Consider the following 20,429-nt stretch of genomic DNA (forward strand, 5'->3'; position numbering starts at 1 on the left):
CGGGCAGCATTAAGTCAGTGCAAGAGGAAGTTGCTGCTGCCTGGTGCTCATTTTCTTCTGGAACCAGATCACCACAAGGTTTTTCAACAGCAACACGCTTGCATCTTCTTGTCCTGCACTCTATGCTGACGCCGGGTGGCCGCACGGATCTTGAGGCCTGGTGGGGATGTGGGAGCAATTAAAGACTTTAATGCCCAGCAGTCAGCCCACTGAAAACTGCCCCCCCCCCATTCTCACTGGGCCCTAAGCTGGTGCCTTTGTGCCTTGTGGTTAATCTGGCCCTGCCCATCAGTGACCTGGGAGGCTTTACTGGTGGGCCTTGGTGGATCCAGAGTCAGTAGCTTCTATAACAAATGATCCCTTGGCTCCCCAGTAGGAAAGGTTTGGTCCAACTGTTTAGCGCTAGGAATGCTTGAGAGGGTTAGTAAAGGGGTGGGGATTCCATTCAATTCCTCCTTATAGGTGCCTCCCGCATGGAAACTGGCCTAATATCATAAAGGTGGTGGCTATGAAGAGATTTAGTGCCCAAATAACACAGAGCAGCTTCCACCATGTGGCACACTATTGCTTACACACTTCCCCATTAATAGCACCTGTAGTTACTGCTGTATTCCAGCAGTGGCGTAACTACAATTCATGGGGCCCGAGCAAGGCCATACTGCGCGTGTGTGAGATCAGACTCCGCAAGCGCAGTAGCATTGTATGTACAGAAGCGGCTTCATGCTACAAAGCAAGCGCAGCCCATATTTGCACACGCTCAGTACGGTTGCACTTGTACACAGAGAGGAGGGCGGTCACAAGCTCTTGTCCGCTATGTTCAGAGGGACCCTCTGGGAGAATGGTGGGGGTGTAAGAGGATTTGGAAAGCCTCTGGATTATGTATTTTTTTTTTCAATACAGGTTCTCTTTAATAAATTGTTTCACTTGAGAAACTAATAGGAACCATAACGATCTTTAAAGTGGACCTGAACTCTTGCACAGGACAGAAGGAAAACAGAGAGAAACGCACCCTGTTTAGCCTGTCTAATTCCCCTTCATCTGTGTCTAATCACTACTGTAATTTGATCTCTCAGCTGTGTCAGCTGACTGCCGTGGCAGAGCAGCTAATTTGTAAACACAGGATATTAACCCTTTGTTTTCTTCCATGGAAGCAGGAAGTAGGCACACTGCAGATTTATTGCAGGATTTGTATCAGATATAACAAAAAAATGTTTTTCTTTAAAGTGAACCAGAGACGAAGCACCCTCATATATTTTACCATATAGATCAGTGGGAACATTAGAGAAAACACCTACCATGCTTTCTGTGTCATTCTGCACTGCACAGCTTGTTTCTTATCAGACCTGATAAAATCCCAGACTGAGCATTCAGTCTGGCTTTGCTATGACTCAGCTATAATGATTCCTGAGCAGAGCCAGCAGGGGCAGGCATGGACTAGAAAAGACACGAGAGAACACAGACTGACCTATAAAGATTCCTGAGCAAAGCCAGACTGAATGCTCAGTCGGGGATTTTATCAGGGCTGATTAGAAGCAGGCTGTGCAGTGCAGAATGAAACAGAAAGCAAGGTAGGTGTTTTCTCTAATGTTCCCACTGATCTATATGGTAAGATACATGAGGGTGCTGCGTCTCTGGTTCCCTTTAGGACTCCTTTACACTATGAAACGCAATAGTTACTCGACTAGTATAGTAGAGCTCAATCGCATCCAGAAAGCGGCAGGACGAAGGTTGCGCTCAGGCCAAAATCGTGATGCAATAGGATTGCACTAACAGAAATGGTCATTGCCATTTCTATCACTTTTACTGTACCCTATGTTTTGCGATGCTTTAGCAGTCGGAATCAGATCACTAAACGCAGGGTAGTGGAAAAAGGCCCTTAATGTTATTATGCTGTTGCTTATCTTTTAAAGCAGAGTGGAAGTTCTGAGTTCAGGTACACTTAAATTTGTGTTCACATAGGAAATCGATCACAATTTTATCTAAATTGTTACATCAACTGCAGCATGAACACGGCATCATGAACGCCCCAATTAGAGGAACAGTATTTTAGACTTACATTTGTGTTAATTCTAAAAAGATCAGTGAAGGCAGCCTCCTATTTCCCTCATGACTGGTACACTTTAATATCTGTTCCACATGTTTCTGTTACTACATTGCATTTCTTATTAGCAGGGATAAGTGCACTCCTATATAATGCACTTGGGAACCAGTGGGAGACAGAGCCTAGCCTATCAGAGTAAAGAGGAGGGGGGAAGCTCAGGATTACTAAAGGAAGAATCCGTAATTCAGGCTGTAGCATCCCTTGTCCCAATATGTAGCACTGCGGTGTGAAGCCACAGAGGAAGCGGAGACTGAACGCTGCACAATTATCACTCGATTCTATTCACCAGGCACGTCAGCAGCATCAGGCTAATTACAACTAAGCACTGTCACATCTCTGCTGCTGGCTTCAGCCTGGAGACTGCACCTCTCCTCTGCATCACATCAGCACACTTGTCTCCTGGATACTGCAACTACTTTTAGGACTGAAGAACACTCAACCGCATCTAATTAACTTCACCTCTCCCAGTTTAGATTTTTAAGGTTGTGATTGGCTTTACAACTCAAGCCTCAGGTGTATGCTCAGTGCCTACTGTCTACTACTGAGAGCTGTATCCACTTTCATCACTGCATCTCTGGGTACCACCTCTGTACATCCATCACTGCATCTCTTAGTACCACCTCAGTATATTCATCACTGCATCTCTGGGTACCACTTTGTACATCCATCACTGCATCCCTAGTTACCACTCTGTACATCCATCACCACATCCCTGGGTACCACTCTCTGCTTTTGGCACTACCTCCCTGGAAACCACTTTCTATTTTTGCCTCTGAATCCCCAGGAAGAACTCTCTACTTCCAGTACTGAGTTCCTGAGAACACTCTTTACTTCAAAAACGGAATCCCTGTGTAGCATTATCTACATCCATCACTACATCCTTGGGTCCACTCTCTTCTTTCTTCACAGCTTCTCTTGGTACCACTCACTACTACTCCCTCTGAATCCCTTGTATCACCCTTTTCTTTCATCACTATATCCCTGGGGACCACTCGCTATATTCCTCACTGCATCCCTTGGTACCTCTCTCTACGTCCATCACTGCATCCTTGGGCACCACTCACTATATTCCTCACTGCATCCCTGGGTATCACTCTCTACATCCATCACTGCATCCTTGGGTACCACTTGCTGTATTCATCATCACTGCATCCCTGGGTACCACTTTCCACATCCATCACTCCCTGGGAACTACTCTCTGCTTCTACCACTGAGTTCCTGGAAAAAACTCTACATTTCAACCACTGCATCCCTGGACACCACTCCCAACTACCTCCACTTAACCCTTGTGCCTCTCTCTGCTTCCGCCACTGACTCCCTGGTTATCAATCCCTTTCCCAGTATCCTGAGCTCTGCAACTTCCTCCTGAAAGAGTGCACCATCATACCGCAGGCTGCTGCATCATGATGTCCTGCGCAGAACTGATCACTATGTGCCTCTTGTCGGCCAAACACTTGGACAAGGACAAGCCGCTGACGGGACCACCAGAGACCTCCATCCAGGACCTGTCCATATTCCGAGACGTAAGTGCAAGTGTTCATTACAGATGGATATACAGTAATTTAGGTGTTCAGCACTATGATTGATAATAAGCTTTAATAGGGATGCTATATGAATGCACAATAATAATAATGATATTCAGATTTCTCTCATCTCAGAATTCCCCTACAAACATTTTCCAGCATTTGAATAAAAGACTACTTGGTGGGTGCAATGAGTGGCTGCGGCTTGTGTTTTAAGTGGCCATTAACGATACAATTTGGCGAACGACCGTTTACGAATGATTATTCGTATGAATGATCACAAATTAAAATTTGGAACCACTTACGGACGTAAATCTCCTAACCAACCCTATCAGATTAATGAAATCGATCCAATTTTCTTTTTGAAACCCATCAAGCTGATTAGATTGGTTAGGAGATTTTCATAAAACACATTTAAAAAATGAACTTGTAATATGCTGTTTGTTTATTCATGTATTTCCTATTGCTTCAGCTAAGCAGTTTCAGAACAGAGCGGAATGATCAAAACCGGCAAAATTGGTACAAAATTGTAAAAGATGCTCAGTGCATTCAATGAGAATCCTCGACTTTTGCAGAGTATTTATTACTGGTATCTCGTCGCCTGTTGAGCTGGATGCCTTGTCATGCTGATTATATAATGTTACCAATATTTTACTTTTTGCTTCCCTGCTAACTACAACTATATCACTAACATCTCTACTAATACCTAACACTAACCCACTTCTTAGTGCCTAACACTAACACACCTCTTAGTGCCTAACACTAACCCATCTCCTAGTACCTAACACTAACCCACCTCCTAGTATCTAACACTAACCAACCTCCTAGTGCCTAACACTAACCCACCTCCTAGTGCCTAACACTAACCCACCTCTTAGTGCCTAACACTAACCCACCTCCTAGTATCTAACACTAACCCACCTCCTAGTATCTAACACTAACTCACCTCCTAGTGCCTAACACTAACCCACCTCCTAGTGTCTAACACTAACCCACCTCCTAGTGTCTAACACTAACCCACCTCCTAGTGCCTAACACTAACCCGCCTCCTAATGCCTAACACTAACCCACCTCCTAGTGTCTAACACTAACCCACCTCCTAGTGCCTAACACTAACCCACCTCCTAGTGCCTAACACTAACCCACCTCCTAGTGTCTAACACTAACCCACCTCCTAGTGCCTAACACTAACCCACCTCCTAGTGCCTAACACTAACCCACCTCCTAGTGCCTAACACTAACCCACCTCCTATTGCCTAACACTAACCCACCTCCTAGTGCCTAACACTAACCCACCTCCTAGTGCCTAACACTAACCTACCTCCTAGTGTCTAACACTAACCCACCTCCTAGTGTCTAACACTAACCCACCTCCTAGTGTCTAACACTAACCCACCTCCTAGTGCCTAACACTAACCCACCTCCTAGTGCCTAACACTAACCCACCTCCTAGTGCCTAACACTAACCCACCTCCTAGTGCCTAACACTAACCCACCTCCTAGTGCCTAACACTAACCCACCTCCTAGTGCCTAACACTAACCCACCTCCTAGTATCTAACACTAACCCACCTCCTAGTGCCTAACACTAACCCACCTCCTAGTGCCTAACACTAACCCACCTCCTAGTATCTAACACTAACCCACCTCCTAGTGCCTAACACTAACCCACCTCCTAGTGCCAAACAATATCCCACCTCCTAGTGTCTAACACTAACCCACCTCCTAGTGTCTAACACTAACCCACCTCCTATTGTCTAACACTAACCCACCTCCTAGTGCCTAACACTAACCCACCTCCTAGTGTCTAACACTAATCCACCTCCTAGTGCCTAACACTAACCCACCTCCTAGTGCTTAACACTAACCCACCTCCTAGTATCTAACACTAACCCACCTCCTAGTGCCTAACACTAACCCACCTCCTAGTGCCTAACACTAACCCACCTCTTAGTGCCTAACACTAACCCATCTCCTAGTATCTAACACTAACCCACCTCCTAGTGCCTAACACTAACCCACCTCCTAGTGCCTAACACTAACCCACTTCCTAGTGTCTAACACTAACCCACCTCCTAGTATCTAACACTAACCCACCTCCTAGTGCCTAACACGAACTTACCTCCTAGTGCCTAACACTAACCCACCTCCTAGTGTTTAACACTAACCCACCTCCTAGTGTCTAACACTAACCCACCTCTTAGTGCCTAACACTAACCCACCTCCTAGTGTCTAACACTAACCCACCTCCTAGTGCCTAACACTAACCCACCTCCTAGTGTCTAACACTAACCCACCTCCTAGTGTCTAACACTAACCCACCTCCTAGTGCCTAACACTAACCCACCTCCTAGTGTCTAACACTAACCCACCTCCTAGTGTCTAACACTAACCCACCTCCTAGTGCCTAACACTAACCCACCTCCTAGTGTCTAACACTAACCCATCTCATAGTGCCTAACACTAACCCACCTCCTAGTGTCTAACACAAACCCACCTCCTAATGTCTAACACTAACCCATCTCATAGTGCCTAACACTAACCCACCTCCTAGTGCAACACTAACCCACCTCCTAGTGCAACACTAACCCACCTCTTAGTGCCTAACACTAACCTCCCCCCCTGTGTCTAACACCAACCCACTCTGCGCACCATAGCTGCACATTTACGTTCTAGTCTAAGGCGGCACCATGTGTAGCTGTTCTCCGGTGGCCAGGTGAAGCACCTTGTGATCCAAAGCTGCCAATATACACTGTTGTTTGGGGAGGCACCTGTCTGCGCTGGTGCCCACTGCCCAAGTCCAGATATAGATTAAGGTCCTAACCCTAGGCAACTAACAATTTTGGGCCCACCCTTCATGGCCATCTGTTGTTTTTTTTTTTATAAAATTTGGTGGAGACTAGCATCAGCCAGGCCCCTAGTCTCTATTCAGGCCCTAGGCAACTGCCTAAATTGCCTTGTGGATAATCCAACTCTGCCCAAGTCGACTGATCCAACTTTTGCACCAATTTTCCTCCAATATTTCATGCAATGGCTTTGATAAATCTGCCTCAGTGATCAAGTTTTTGCCCTGCCCACTTCTTACTGACTGTATGAGTACCCACCCCAGAGTCATTCTTTCTCAAGTTCTATTTTAAAGGGGGCTTGGAGTAAATGTGGGAGCTGCCATATTGCTATTCTGTTTTTAAAAATACACTTTTCCTGGCTGTTGCACTCATCATTTGGCTTCAGTCTTGTCGGAGTCACAGCTGCAATGAGAATACAGCCAGAACACCTTATCTCCAGACGCATTCATTGTCAATGATTCAGGACATGCAAGCGGCAGAGGTTTCAAAGCGGACCTGAACTCAGAACTTCCTCTCTGCTCTAAAAGATAAGCAGCAGCATAATAACCTTTACAGAAAAACATTTCTTTGTTACAGCTGATGCAAATCCTGCAATACATCTGCAGTGTGTCTATTTCCTGCTTTCATGGAAGCAGACATAGGGTTAACATCCTGTGTTTACAAATATAGCTGCTCTGCCTGGCAGAGGAGATTCCTGAGCGGACACAGCTGAGATATTAAATTATAGTGGTGATTAGTCACAGATGAGGGGGATTAGGCAGGCTAAATTCTCTAAATACACACAGGGTGCATTGCTCTATGTTTTTCTTCTGTCCTGTGCAAGAGTTCAGGTCCACATTTCCATTGAAATGTCAGTGCAATGTAAGGCTGTCTATTATTACTGAATGGATCAGTGGGTGGTAGAGTTAGTCACCTGCTCACCCGTAATTCATTAATGGCAGAAACTCCACCCCCCTCCATCTGTAAGACAGCCACGGCCATGTTTCCTGAAGTTTTCCATAGCTCTCTGCCATCCTCACCCGCTTGGTACGACCCACAACCAGCTCACAGCCACCAATTAGGCCACCGTGGCTAGTGTTGGAAATATCAACAGGATTATTACCTAAACTGCAGTATAATAAAATAACCACAAGATGTCACTGTCTGTAAAATGTCGCGATGATCTCTATGGTATTGTTATTTCCTGTATTCATTCTATGTTCCTCTCTGTTCTATGTAAGCCACATTACCTGATGGTGGTGTATGATTTTATCTCTGCATGTTTTCTTCAGTAAAGAGTCCTAACTTGTTATACTGAGCATATATCTGTGTGTACAGATAACTGTTCTGTCAGCTAGCAGGTGGGGGTAGCCACAGAGCTTTGGAAGACTTAACAAAAAAAAATGCCATGCCAGCTTTGCAGAGGAGGGGGGCGGAGTGTTCTATCATTAATAAATTACAGGCCAGCGGGTGAGGAATTAACCCTATCATCCCCCGATTCTGGCAGCAATCATAGAGAGCCGTGCATTACAGGCCCTCTATATTATGCTGGAAGTACTCTTTAATAGTGATGAGCACAGATTCTCATAATAATACATTTTGCATCTTAATTCGAAACTATGATGCAAAATTGTATTATTAACCACTTGATGACCGCAGTGCTAACCCCCCCCCCTAACGACCAGGCTAATTTTTGTTATGCTGGGCTGTGCAGGCTTTTCAGCCTCCTGCACAGCCCAGCTATGGAGCCCAGCGATTGGACTCTCCTCCTTTTTTTCTCCCTAAGGGGACATGCCGCCTGAGGTGTCCGATCGATGTGGCCGTGTTTTTTTTTTCCCCCCAAGCCTCTATGAGGCTCTCTCCCTCCCTCCCCTTTCCTCCTCCCCTCCGTAATCTTTATGGAACAGGACGGCGATCTGTCCTGTTCCGCCTCTCATAGGCATCAGCCTATGAGAGGACGGCGCTACCCGGGCAATCAGAGACCGGGGATCGCCGATCTCGTACAGCGATGCCGGGGACCGCCGACCGCGTCGGCTAGCAATCACGGAACTCCGTTCCGTGAAGTGGCAGGGAAGGATCGCGCATGTACGCGGCCGTTCCTTGGGAAACTGCAGCCCCATGACTTGACGCCAATCAGCGTTAGCCGATCCTGGGGCTGCCGCCGTGGCCACGCCCATTGGCGTTAGGCGGTCCACAGAAGGTTACATTTTGGGATAAATCGTAATTAATTTTGTTTCTAAACCTAATCACCTGTAATTTTGCAATATCACGTATTTTTGTGCTGACTTAAGATGTTAGTAGCAAGGCACCCAGACATGCCATTGTCACCAAAATTGCTACGTATGAGAGGAAATTGAAAAACATTTTTCCTTTGCACATTTAAAATCGATTTCTCAAAAACGACAGTCTTTAAAAAAAAAAAAAAAAAATTTAAAATTGTTCCCACTCTTCTCATTTACCACTTAAATCCCCGCGGTACGAATTTCTCCGTCCCTTTTTTTCCCCCTAAAAAACCAGGGACGGAGAAATCCGTACCTTCCACGCTACCGCCGCTGTCCGCGCTCCCGCCGCTCGTGCGCGCGCACCCGCCGCTCGTGCACGCCGCCGCCTGCTCGCACGGAGATCAATGAACGGGAAAATCCATTCCCGTTCGTTGATCTAAGCCCCCGCAATGATCTGCTGCTTCTTTCAGAAACAGCGAGATCATTGTGATTTGGCCAGCCTCCTACTGCTTCCTGTAAGCGTCCTTCCGGACGCTTACAGGTCGCATGTAAACAAACACTCTGTGGCCATCTTGTGGCCAAATAGTAAACTACACCCTAAAAGCATTTTACATAAACAAACATTACATTTACACAATAAATTAACTCATTACCTCCCACACTCCCCAATTTTTTTATTTTTTTTTTTGTAATTAAAAAAAAAAAATACAATAAAAAAAAAAACATAAATAGTTACCTTAGGGACTGAACTTTTTAAATATTTATGTCAAGAGGGTATAACACTGTTACTTTATAAACTGCGGGCTTGTAATTAGGGATGGATGCAAAACTGAAAAAAATGCACCTTTATTTCCAAATAAAATATTGTCGCCAAACATTGTGATAGGGACATAATTTAAATGGTTTTATAACCGGGACAAATGGTTAAATACATTTCATGGGTTTTAATTACAGTAGCATGCTTTATTTAAAAACTATAATGGCCGAAAACTGAAAAGTAATAATTTTTTCCCACATTTTTTCCTATTTTCCCATTAAAACACATTTAGAATAAAATAATTCTTGGCATAATGTCCCACCTAAAGAAAGCCTAATTGGTGGCGAAAAAAACAAGATATAGTTCATTTCATTGGGATAAGTAATAATAAAGTTATAGACGAATTAATGGAAGGAGCGCTGAAAGGTGAAAATTGCTCTGGTGTTCAAGGGGTAAAACCCCTCAGTGGTGAAGTGCTTAACCACTTGCCGACCGCACACTCATAACGTGCGTCGGCAAAGTGGCAGCTGCAGGACCAGCGACGCAGTACTGCGTCGCCAGCTGCAGCCTAATTAATCAGGAAGCAGCCGCTCGTACGAGCGGCTGCTTCCTGTCAAATCACGGCGGGGGGCTCCGTGAATAGCCTGCGGGCCGCCGATGGCGGCTCGCAGGCTAGATGTAAACACAAGCGGAAATAATCCGCTTTGTTTACATTTGTACGGCGCTGCTGCGCAGCAGCGCCGTAAGGCAGATCGGCGATCCCCGGCCAATCAGCGGCCGGGGATCGCCGCCATGTGACAGGAGACAGCCTGTCACTGGCTGCACAGGACGGATAGCGTCCTGTGCAGCCGGATCTCCAGGAGGGGGCCAGGTAGGAGAGGGAGGGGGAGGATTTCGCCGCGGAGGGGGGCTTTGAGGTGCCCCCCCCGCCACCCACAGCAGGCAGGAGAGATCAGACCCCCCCCAGCACATCATCCCCATAGGGGGGAAAAAAGGGGGGCAATCTGATCTCCCTGCCTGCACCCTGATCTGTGCTGGGGGCTGCAGAGCCCACCCAGCACAGATCACTCAAACCAGCGCTGGTCCTTAAGGGGGGGTAAAGGGTGGGTCCTCAAGTGGTTAAAGGGAACCTGAACTGAGTAAAATTATTTAATATAAACACATGATGTAGCTGCAAATGAATATTACATACTAACCTCACTGTCAGTTCCCCTCAGAAGCTCGCCATTTTCTTCTTACAGTGATCCCTTCCAATTCTGACAATATTTTGTCAGAACTAAAATATACCAGTTGCTGTCAGTTATATATCAACAGCTGTCAGTTACAACTGAATGTGCAAGGTAATGTCCATGTTTCCCTATGGCTCAAGTGGGTGATATTATAGTTTAACAGTGTGCTGACCAGGAAGATAATATGGGGTAATGGCCATTTTCAAAATGGAGGATGGAGAATTCCCTTGATCACAGTGGACAAACAGGATGAGGGAGAGGAGGAAGAGATTGAGGAGTAGACTACACAGTAGGTAAGTATGACTTGTGTATGGTTATTTAGACTTTTTACTTTCAGTTCAGGTTCTCTTTAACAAAATACTTGGCAATTCTGGTGACAATAGCATGCCTGGAGGTTTTGCTATTAACCACTAAAGTCGGCACAAAATGACGCAAAATTAGGAATGGATTGCACAAAATCATATGATTACGATAATCACTACTTTTTAAAGGATACCAGAGCTGAAAGAGTATATACTCGTCTATAAGTCTAGAAATTTAGGTCTTACTCACTAAATAAAAGTATAGGGGTCTACTTGTACATGAGTCACGGGCAACACTGAGCACATTGAGTAATGGGATCCATCTGAAAATGGCGCCTGAGTATAATGGTGCACGGTGTTGCCGCTAATCCGTTTGTCGCTTATCGCTATTTAATGTTAAAGCCTTATTGTTATTTAGCGTTAACACACAGAACCCTCTCTGTACCTATCCCTAACTTCTAGACCCCCCCTGGTGGTGCCTAACCCTAACCACTTCCCTGGTGGTGCCTAACCCTAAGACCCCCCTGGTGTTGCCTAACCTTAACCACCCCCCTGGTGGGGCCTAACCCTAACCACCCCCCTGGTGGGGCCTAACCCTAAGACCCCCCTGGTGTTGCCTAACCCTAACCACCGCCCTGGTGGGGCCTAACCCTAACCACCCCCCTGGTGGTGCCTAACCCTAAGACCCCCCTGGTGTTGCCTAACCCTAACCACCCCCCTGGTGGTGCCTAACCCTAACCACCCCCCTGGTGGGGTTCTAACCCTAAGACCCCCCTGGTGTTGCCTAACCCTAACCACCCCCCTGGTGGGGCCTAACCCTAACCACCCCCCTGGTGGTGCCTTACCCTAAGACCCCCCTGGTGTTGCCTAACCCTAACCACCCCCCTGGTGTTGCCTAACCCTAACCACCCCCCTGGTGGGGCCTAACCCTAACCACCCCCCTGGTGGTGCCTAACCCTAAGACCCCCCTGGTGTTGCCTAACCCTAACCACCCCCCTGGTGGTGCCTAACCCTAACCACCCCCCTGATGGTGCCTAACCTAAACCACCCCCCTGGCGGTGTCTAACCCTAACCACCCCCCTGGAGGTTCCTAACCCTAAGCACCCCCTGGTGGTGCCTAACCCTAAGACCACCCTGGTGGTGCCTAACCCTAATCTTGACAGTGTTACATGAAATCCATTCACCGTTTTGCAGTTAAATAACGTCTGCAGTTTGGCTTATGTAGGGCGCTATTGATAAATAACATTACTGTGCACAATAACGTCTGCTGTTTGGCATATGAACGGCGCTATTGGTAAATAACATTACTGGGTGCTGTTTTTCTTCTTTTTTCCCTGTGCACCATTATTATGCAGTACTAACGATAAATAGCGATAAGCGTATCTTTTTAATGCGGCGCCATTTTTATGCATAGGCGCTGTGCGCCATTATTCACTGATCCGTGAGTAATGTGTTTTCAGCAATGTTCCCAGTGGTAAGTGACACTTTTATGTTAAAGGAAATGCCAAAAAACAACAACCCACTGGTCTGAAAGTCCTGGCCACAATGATTAACAAGAAAAGGGACTGGGGGAATGGGGGGGAATACTGGATTGCAAAGAGGGAAGTGAACGCTGCACTTGGGGGAGTTATTGACTGCACTTAATGGATGGGGGGGGGGGGGTTAATTGCTGCAATACTGTATACAGTGGTAACTATGTGCAGTCATTAACTTTGCTGAGTAGACTTATAATTGAGTCAATAAAAAAAAAAAAAAAACTTAAGAGGGTCAAATGTTGGAGTTGACTTATTCATGAGGTCAACTTATATTCAAGGATATACGGTATTAAAAAAACAAATGGAGCAGGCATGTATTGGATGCAGTCATTGTGCCATCGTGCGCACGCACAGAGCCCTCCTGGCCACAGGGGCCTGTGCACTACTGCCCGACCCAGGCGACCTGGACTGAGCTGCGGTGGCGATTTAGGGTAACAAGAAGGGGGAGCGGTGGGCATGTGGCATCTAATACGTGCCTGCTCTCCTCGTTTTTAATTACGCTTTCAGCTCTGGTATCCTTTAGCATGGGGCCCAGATTAATAACACAATAAACCTGCGTAATCTCTTTTTGTAATACTTGCACGTCTCTTGCAGTATGTATTGTATTAGTCAGTGGTTATAAAGCCTCCCATTCTATAGCACCCTAATGCTAGGCTGTATTAGGGATGCTTGATCTGGGGAATTGATTGGGGAATATCGATCACTTTATAGCCTTACTCCACTCAGTATCGATTTCAGCAGAAATCACCGCTAGCTTTGTGCTGCTCTCACATAGATATACCACCTGCTGTGCCCACGTCCCTAAAGGTGTCCATTAACCATCAAATCTCCTGAATGACTGACAGTCTGATTCGAACAGTACAATCGATCGGAATCTAACTTTCAGTTTCATCAAGGGTATCAAGTGATAAGCAATCCAATTAGACCAAAATAATAATTCCAAAATTCAGATCAATGGAATGATCGATAGAATGGTCATTTCATTTGTCTTTTAGTCCCCTATACTTTCCTAGTGGTTTTGGGTCACCCAGAGATGCTTGAATATTCTGTTGTTCTGGGCAAAGCCACTGTCCCACAGAGCCATGCACTGATGAGGACCAAAAGTCTGAAACAGGCTGTCTGCATGTAGGATTGGTGTGGCTCTGTAATATGTATAAGCTTGCTAAATACCAGATGTAAGCCTGGCATCAGAGGCGTAAAGAGATAAATTTGCAAACTCAGCAGTAGTGATGCATTGTGGGAAACCAGAGTCATACACTTAAAGCTGAATTATCGCAAATACCTTCTGTTTTAACCACCTCCCAACCGCCTAACGCAGAATAGCGGCGGGACAACGGCTCTCTCGTTCCTCTGCGACGCATATATGTGTCATCTCGTGAGGAGCGAGATTTAACGGGAGCTCACACATTGATCAGTCTGCCAGTCAGCGATCGGTGCTGGCAGGCTGTTTAATTTATTAATTTAATTTAAAGTATTTATATAGCGCTGACATCTTAAGCGTAGCTGCACACAGTACGTATATACTTGTCACATTACTGTCCTTTGGAGGGGCTCACAATCTAATCCCTACCACAGGCATACTGTATGTGTATTTTTGTATAGTGTAGTGTATGTATTTTCTAGGGCCAATCTGGGGGGTGGGGTGGAATAAAAAATGTTTCTTTTCTTTTTTTGCTAAAATTTTTGTCATTTTTACAAATCGCAGCAGCAATCAAATACCATCAAAAGAAAGCTCTAACTGTGAAAAGAAAAGGAGGTAAAATTCATTTGGGTGCTAAGTTGTATGACCAAGCAATAAACCGTTAAAGTGTGAAGTGCAGAATTTTGAAAAATGGCCTGGTCATTAGGGGAGTGTAAACCTCTGGGGCTCAAGAGGTTAAGAAGGCAAATACCAATAAGCGGTGCTTTTTAGTAGGAGGGCTTTTTGGGTCTCTTTTAGTCCCCTATACTTTCCTAGTTATTTTGGGTCACCCCAAACTGCTTGGGTACACTATTGTCATTGGTCAGCCCCATAAATGGCACCCAATCTGATTGATCATATGGTCGATAGGTCTAAAGATTGTACCATTAGTGTGCTCTCTTTTACTATTTGTTTGTAAACGTGAAGACTTAGTAGTGTTATACATTATATAGAGTAATATAAGCGTGTTTTAAGCATATTTCATTGCTACCAACTGTCCCTCTTTGAGAACCATCTCCCCCTGTTCCACTTCCTCCCTCCTTTGTTCCTCTTTCGGGACTCATGTACATATGAATAAAATATATGTAGTTTTCTACTGAAAATGTGTCTGACTCTAAACTTATTCCCATCAATTAAATTGATATATTTTTTATTTCCAAATGATAAATGAAGGAATACAATTGATGATAGAAAGGACTAGTGTGATTTTAATGGTAAAACTAAATTTTTTGCTTCTGAATTCTTTGTTCTGTGTATGAGGGGTGTGCCTATAGCAGCTCCTGGGAAAAAACATTGTATTGTTTTATTTTTTGGCATCGGGTAGGGTAGTGGTTATGCTTAGGCATGGGGAGGGGGGGTGTTAGGATAGGCATGGGTAGTTAAAGAGAACCTGTACTGAGTAAAATTATTTTAAATAAACGCATGAGGTAACTTCAAATGAACATTACATAGTTACCTTGCCACCAGTTCCTCTCAGAAGCTCACCATTTTCTTCTGACAATAATCCCTTCCAGTTCTGACAATATTTTGTCAGATCTGAAATATATCAGTTGCTGTCAGTAAAATATCAGTTGCTGTCAGTTATAGCTGAGAGGAAAACTGATGTACCAGGTAATGTCCATGTTTCCCTATGGCTCAAGTGGGCGATGTTACAGTTTAACTGTGAGCTGACCAGAAAGCTGTTATGGGTAATGGCCATTTTCAAAATGAAGGACGGAAAATTCCCTTGGTCACAGTGAACAAACAGGACGCGAGACAGGAGAAAGACAGTGAGGAGTAGACTACATGGAAGGTAAGTATGACTTGTGTATGCTTATTTTGACTTTTAATTTTCAGTTCAGGTTTTCTTTAAGGTGGGGGATGGTTAAGGTTCAGCATCAGGTAGGGTGTTTGTGCGGATGTGGTTAGGGTTAGGCATCAGAAAGGGTGTCTGCATGGGGGTGGGGTTATAGTTAGGCATCAGGGAGAGTAGGGTTACGTTTACCTATATTAAAATATCAGTATTTAATACCGATATTTTACGATTCTTCTTGACACTTTAATAGTAGAATATCGGTAAATTTACCGATATTCTACTACCGGCTTTTCTGGGCAAGTTTCCAGGCACCCTTTTATTACATACGCCATTTTCATATCTAAGGCTATGTTTCCATCGCTGCGATTGCCGTCCGATTCCCCGCAGGCAAATTTCAGCTTATAGGCTGCATCCGAATGTGCATGCGGTTGAAAAGCTGACGGCATGCAGCATAAGATCATCAAAGCATGCCAGCTTAGTGGAAATGAAGTCTTACTATGTACAGTAACACAGAAAATAAAGGTACCACAGTATATAAAATACTATTATGGGATTTTTATTACTAATTATAATAATCAGATCTTGCTAATTTCCGACCTGGGACAGATTGCGAAGAATCTCTGAATGCTCTGTGGAAAATGATTCACCTGGCATATGACTTCCAGCTAACCAGTGCTCCCAGTCTACAAGCTATAGCAGTCAGTCAAACACCCACTCTCAATCTGGGGCTAATTTAGCCAGAAGCCAATTCAATTATCATGATGCATTTGGACTGTAGGAGGAAATCAGAGCAATTAGCTAAAACCCATACAAACACATATGGAATATCCCATTCCCATCCAGATTAAGTGCTGGTGGGGTTTAAGCTCTGAACTTCAATGCAAAGGTAGCGGGGCTCACCATCGCCCATATGTGTGGTTTTTGCGTAGAATTGGTTATCTAATGTGTAAACTGCACAAGGTGCACATGCACAGGTCACATGACCAAACAAATACTAGCGTTCATGCACAATCCATACATGCCCAGTAAAATGAATTGTTCGTGCACAAAGGAAAGAAGACGCGCCCAAGAACTTCCTTCTACTGGTATTTTGGTAAATGAACTTGCACATACGCTGTGAAAATTAGAGATGGCCCGAACTTATTCGCGCGAACATCGTGCGTTCGCGATCAAACGCGAACTTTATGCGAGTTCAACCCGCCCCCTATACTACATCATTGGCCTAAACTTTTACCCTCTACATCACAGTCAGCAGACACATGGTAGCCAGTCAGGCTACACTCCCTCCTGGAGCCCCCCCCTTTATAAAAGGCAGCTGCGTCGGCCAACTTCTCACTCTGTGTGCTCAGATATTAGGGAGAGAAGGGAGAGACATTGGAGACAAGATAGGAAAAACTTAGTTAGGCTGTTGTTAGGCTTGTTAGCTTGCTCCTTACTGATACTTATTGCTAAAAAGCACCCAAAACAGCTCTTTTGAGAGCTAATGTTCTTGTGATGTGTTTTTTTTTTTTTTTGTGGCCCACTGACACTTGCATATACAGCCCTGTCAGTAGCAGCTGGCCCTTGCTAATTGCTATACTGTGCCAGGCCCAGCACATTCAGTGCCTACCTTTTCACTGCACCTGTGTGTGACAGCTGCACATTTGTAATACCAGTCCGTGCATACCTGCTCATATTCACTGCACCTGCATGACAGCACACAGTGTTATATACCAGTCACTGCATACCTTTTCTGTGTACTTGTGTGTGTGACAGCTGTACATTTTTTAATACCAGTCCATGCATACCTGTTCATGTTCACTGCACCTGCGTGACAGCACGCAGTATTATATACCAGTCACTGCATACCTGTTCAGTGTACCTGTGTGTGTAATAGTTGCATATTTGTAATACCAGTCCGTGCATACCTGCTCATGTTCACTGCACCTGCGTGACAGCATGCAGTGTTATATACCAGTCACTGCATACCTGTTCATTGTACCTGTGTGCGTGACAGCTGCACATTTGTAATACCAGTCCGTGCATACCTGTTCATGTTCACTGCACCTGCGTGACAGCACGCAGTGTTATATACCAGCCACTGCATACCTGTTCAGTGTACCTGTGTGTGTGACAGCTGCAGATTTGTAATACCAGTCTGTGCATACCTGTTCATGTTCACTGCACCTGCGTGATAGCAAGCAGTGTTATATACCAGTCACTACATACCTGTTCAGTGTACATGTGTGTGTGACAGCTGTACATTGTATTGATACCAGTCCGTGCATACCTTTTCACTGCACCTGCGTGACAGCACGCAGTGTTATATACCAGTCACTGCATACCTGTTCACGGTACCTGTGCGACTGCACATTGTATTATTCAAGTCAATGCATACCTTTCACTTCATCCCCCCCCCCAATATGGACAAAACAGGCAGAGGCAGAGCCAGAGTCAAGCCACCCAGCAGGTCTGTTCGAGGTCATGCTGTCGTGATTTTGTGCGGCCCTGGACCAAAGTACAGTGTTCAGAAGGCACGTACCATCAACTCCCAAGATTGTCAGAACGTAGTTGACTATTTAACACAGCACACCTCATCTTCCTCAGTTTCCCGCACGGAACCGTGACATATCTTCCTCCTCCTGCTCTGATTCTGGCACCCCACTTAACACTCCGTCGGCTGCCACCACCAAAGTGCCATCATCCCAGGGCACAGCGGTGTGGAAATTTTTGTGTATGTCTGCCTCAGATGAGAACAATGCCATCTGTGCTCTCTGCCACCAAAAATTGAGCTGTGTAAAGACCAAGACCCACGTAGGGACAACTTCCTTACGAAGGCACATGATGACAAGGCACAAACTGCAATGGGATGACCACCTGAGGAAAAGCAGCACACAAAAGCAAAGCCACACACCGCAGTGGAAGATACCAGGCCGCAACCATTTCTCAAAAAAGGCGATACCTTAACTGTACCATGATGTTGAAAGGCAAGTGGTGTCATCTCTGGCACACAGCGTTGGGTCAAGAGTCCATCTGACCATGTGGTCTGCAAAAGCACAGTCAGGCCTGCCTGAAGACTAAGTCAGTCCCCACACACAGCATCTCGGCCTGCATGCCATGTGACTGTGTGCCCCAAGACTAAGTCTGTCCCCACACAGCATCTCTGCCTGCAGGCCGCTTGACTGCCTTCTCAGCCACCACCAACAGGGTCCAGGACTCCAGGTGGATTCCCGCAGCGGCCGCTAACAAAACCAATAATAATTTTCTGGTGGGTATACATGCCTGCCTAATGAGTGTGTTGGGGGGCACACCCAAGATAATAAGGTCATTACTTCATTGTGGACAGACCAAATATGTTGGCGCTATAAAAATACTTAAATAAATAAATACATAAATATATCTTACTATATTCCAAGGGCGCCTCCTCAAAAAACTTTTTCCAGTATGTGAGTGAAGGAGCCACTGAGAGGATCAAGCAAGTGTGTTTTGTTCACTTTCATAACACACTGCCTGGTCCTAAGCTGCTTCATAGATGGATCTGTACACACGTCTATCTGCACTAGTCAGTCACACCCTCTGGTCTCTGGATAAGGCAGGCTGTGATAATCTGTCCCTTCAATGACTAAAGCATGTATGAGATGCTGGGATACTCTGACAGCAGGATCCTATTGCTGCAAGGCTACAGTGCTGTCTTCTATCCCCTACCAGTATCCTTTCCTTCCTTTTTTTTTTGCTGTGTCTCCCCTTTGCCTCCTCCTTCCCTCGAAGTCTCTAATATTTCTTTCATTCCCTCTTGGTATCTATTCTCCATCTCTAAAAGAACTCTCAAAGAATTCCATTAGCGTCTCTCCTTAATTATTTATTTAAGTATTTATCTAGCATAGTCATTGTCTAATGTCCTACCAAATTATTATTATGCATATATATATTGCACTGATATCTTCTGCAGCACTTTACAGAGTACACAGTCATGTCACTGACTGTCCTCAGAGGAGCTCACATTTTAATCCCTACCATCGTCATAGTCTAATGTCCTGCCATATTATTATTATGTATTTATATGGCACTGACATCTTCTGCAGCACTGTACAGAGTACATAGTCATGTCACTGACTGTCCTCAGAGGAGTTCACAAGCTAATCCTACCATAGTCATAGTCTAATGTCCTCCCATAGTATTATTTTGCATTTATAGAGCAATGATATCTTCTGCAGCACTTTACAGAGTACATAGTCATGTCACTCAGAGGATCACACAATCTAATCTTACCATAGTAGTAAAATATTCTGTATTATTATTGTGTATTTATATAGCACTGACATCATGTTTGTTTTATGGGGAAACATTGCTTTTTTTGACGGGGGAGCAGAGGGCAGTGAGGGGGGAGGGGGCAGTAAGTTTGCTGGTATGGGGCCTAGAAGTTTCTGTAAGCATTATGCCACCATGCTGCCCATGAAACCCCTCCCACAGTGTGATGTCATAGCCATGGCCCTAACAGCATCCTGTCTATGAACCTTGTTGTATTGTGAGAAATATATGTGTCTCAACCTTTTAGCCTATCACATTGATAGTGTTTATAGATGGCAGTTGGTGCTGTCCATTTTTTTTCTTTTCAGCCAGTGGTAAATATGGTGACTTACTGGCTCAAACAACATGAATTAATTACACTGGGAAAATCAATAATTTCTTGATCTATCTTCTATTTTTCACTTTGTAATATAAATATATAGATTTTTTTTCCTACTGTTATCTTTGGTAAAGTTCTTCTTTAATCCTATGCTCCAGTAATCTCCCATTTTAGTAGTCACTGGGTGCAGAAGCAGATGGTGGCACTGTGTTCCCACCAGTGTCTGGAAGTTCGGATGACCTCAGTGTCCCTGGTGACAAGCTGGCCACATGACCTCCATTTTGTGCTGTTAGTTGAGTTCTGTCTCCAGCGTTCATCTGTCATAAATCTACATCCGCTAATTACCACTGAGGGC

General features: G+C 45.0%; 1 protein-coding gene across 3 annotated transcripts in view; it reads left to right on the forward strand.

Moving 5' to 3' along the window:
• Positions 1-2,923: 2,923 nt before the first annotated feature.
• NECAB3 (N-terminal EF-hand calcium binding protein 3) overlaps positions 2,924-20,429 on the forward strand; it is a 125,423-nt gene continuing 107,917 nt past the window's right edge. For 2 of the 3 annotated variants that reach the window (XM_068262685.1, XM_068262686.1), the window contains exon 1: positions 2,924-3,624. In XM_068262685.1, the coding sequence (XP_068118786.1) occupies positions 3,505-3,624 (120 nt within the window). In that variant the 5' untranslated portion in view covers positions 2,924-3,504. The remainder of the gene's footprint in view (positions 3,625-20,429) is intronic. The other variant, XM_068262687.1, reaches the window with a different exon arrangement.

This window comes from Hyperolius riggenbachi, chromosome 12, assembly GCF_040937935.1.
Source record: "Hyperolius riggenbachi isolate aHypRig1 chromosome 12, aHypRig1.pri, whole genome shotgun sequence".
In the NCBI taxonomy this organism is placed as follows: domain Eukaryota; kingdom Metazoa; phylum Chordata; class Amphibia; order Anura; family Hyperoliidae; genus Hyperolius; species Hyperolius riggenbachi.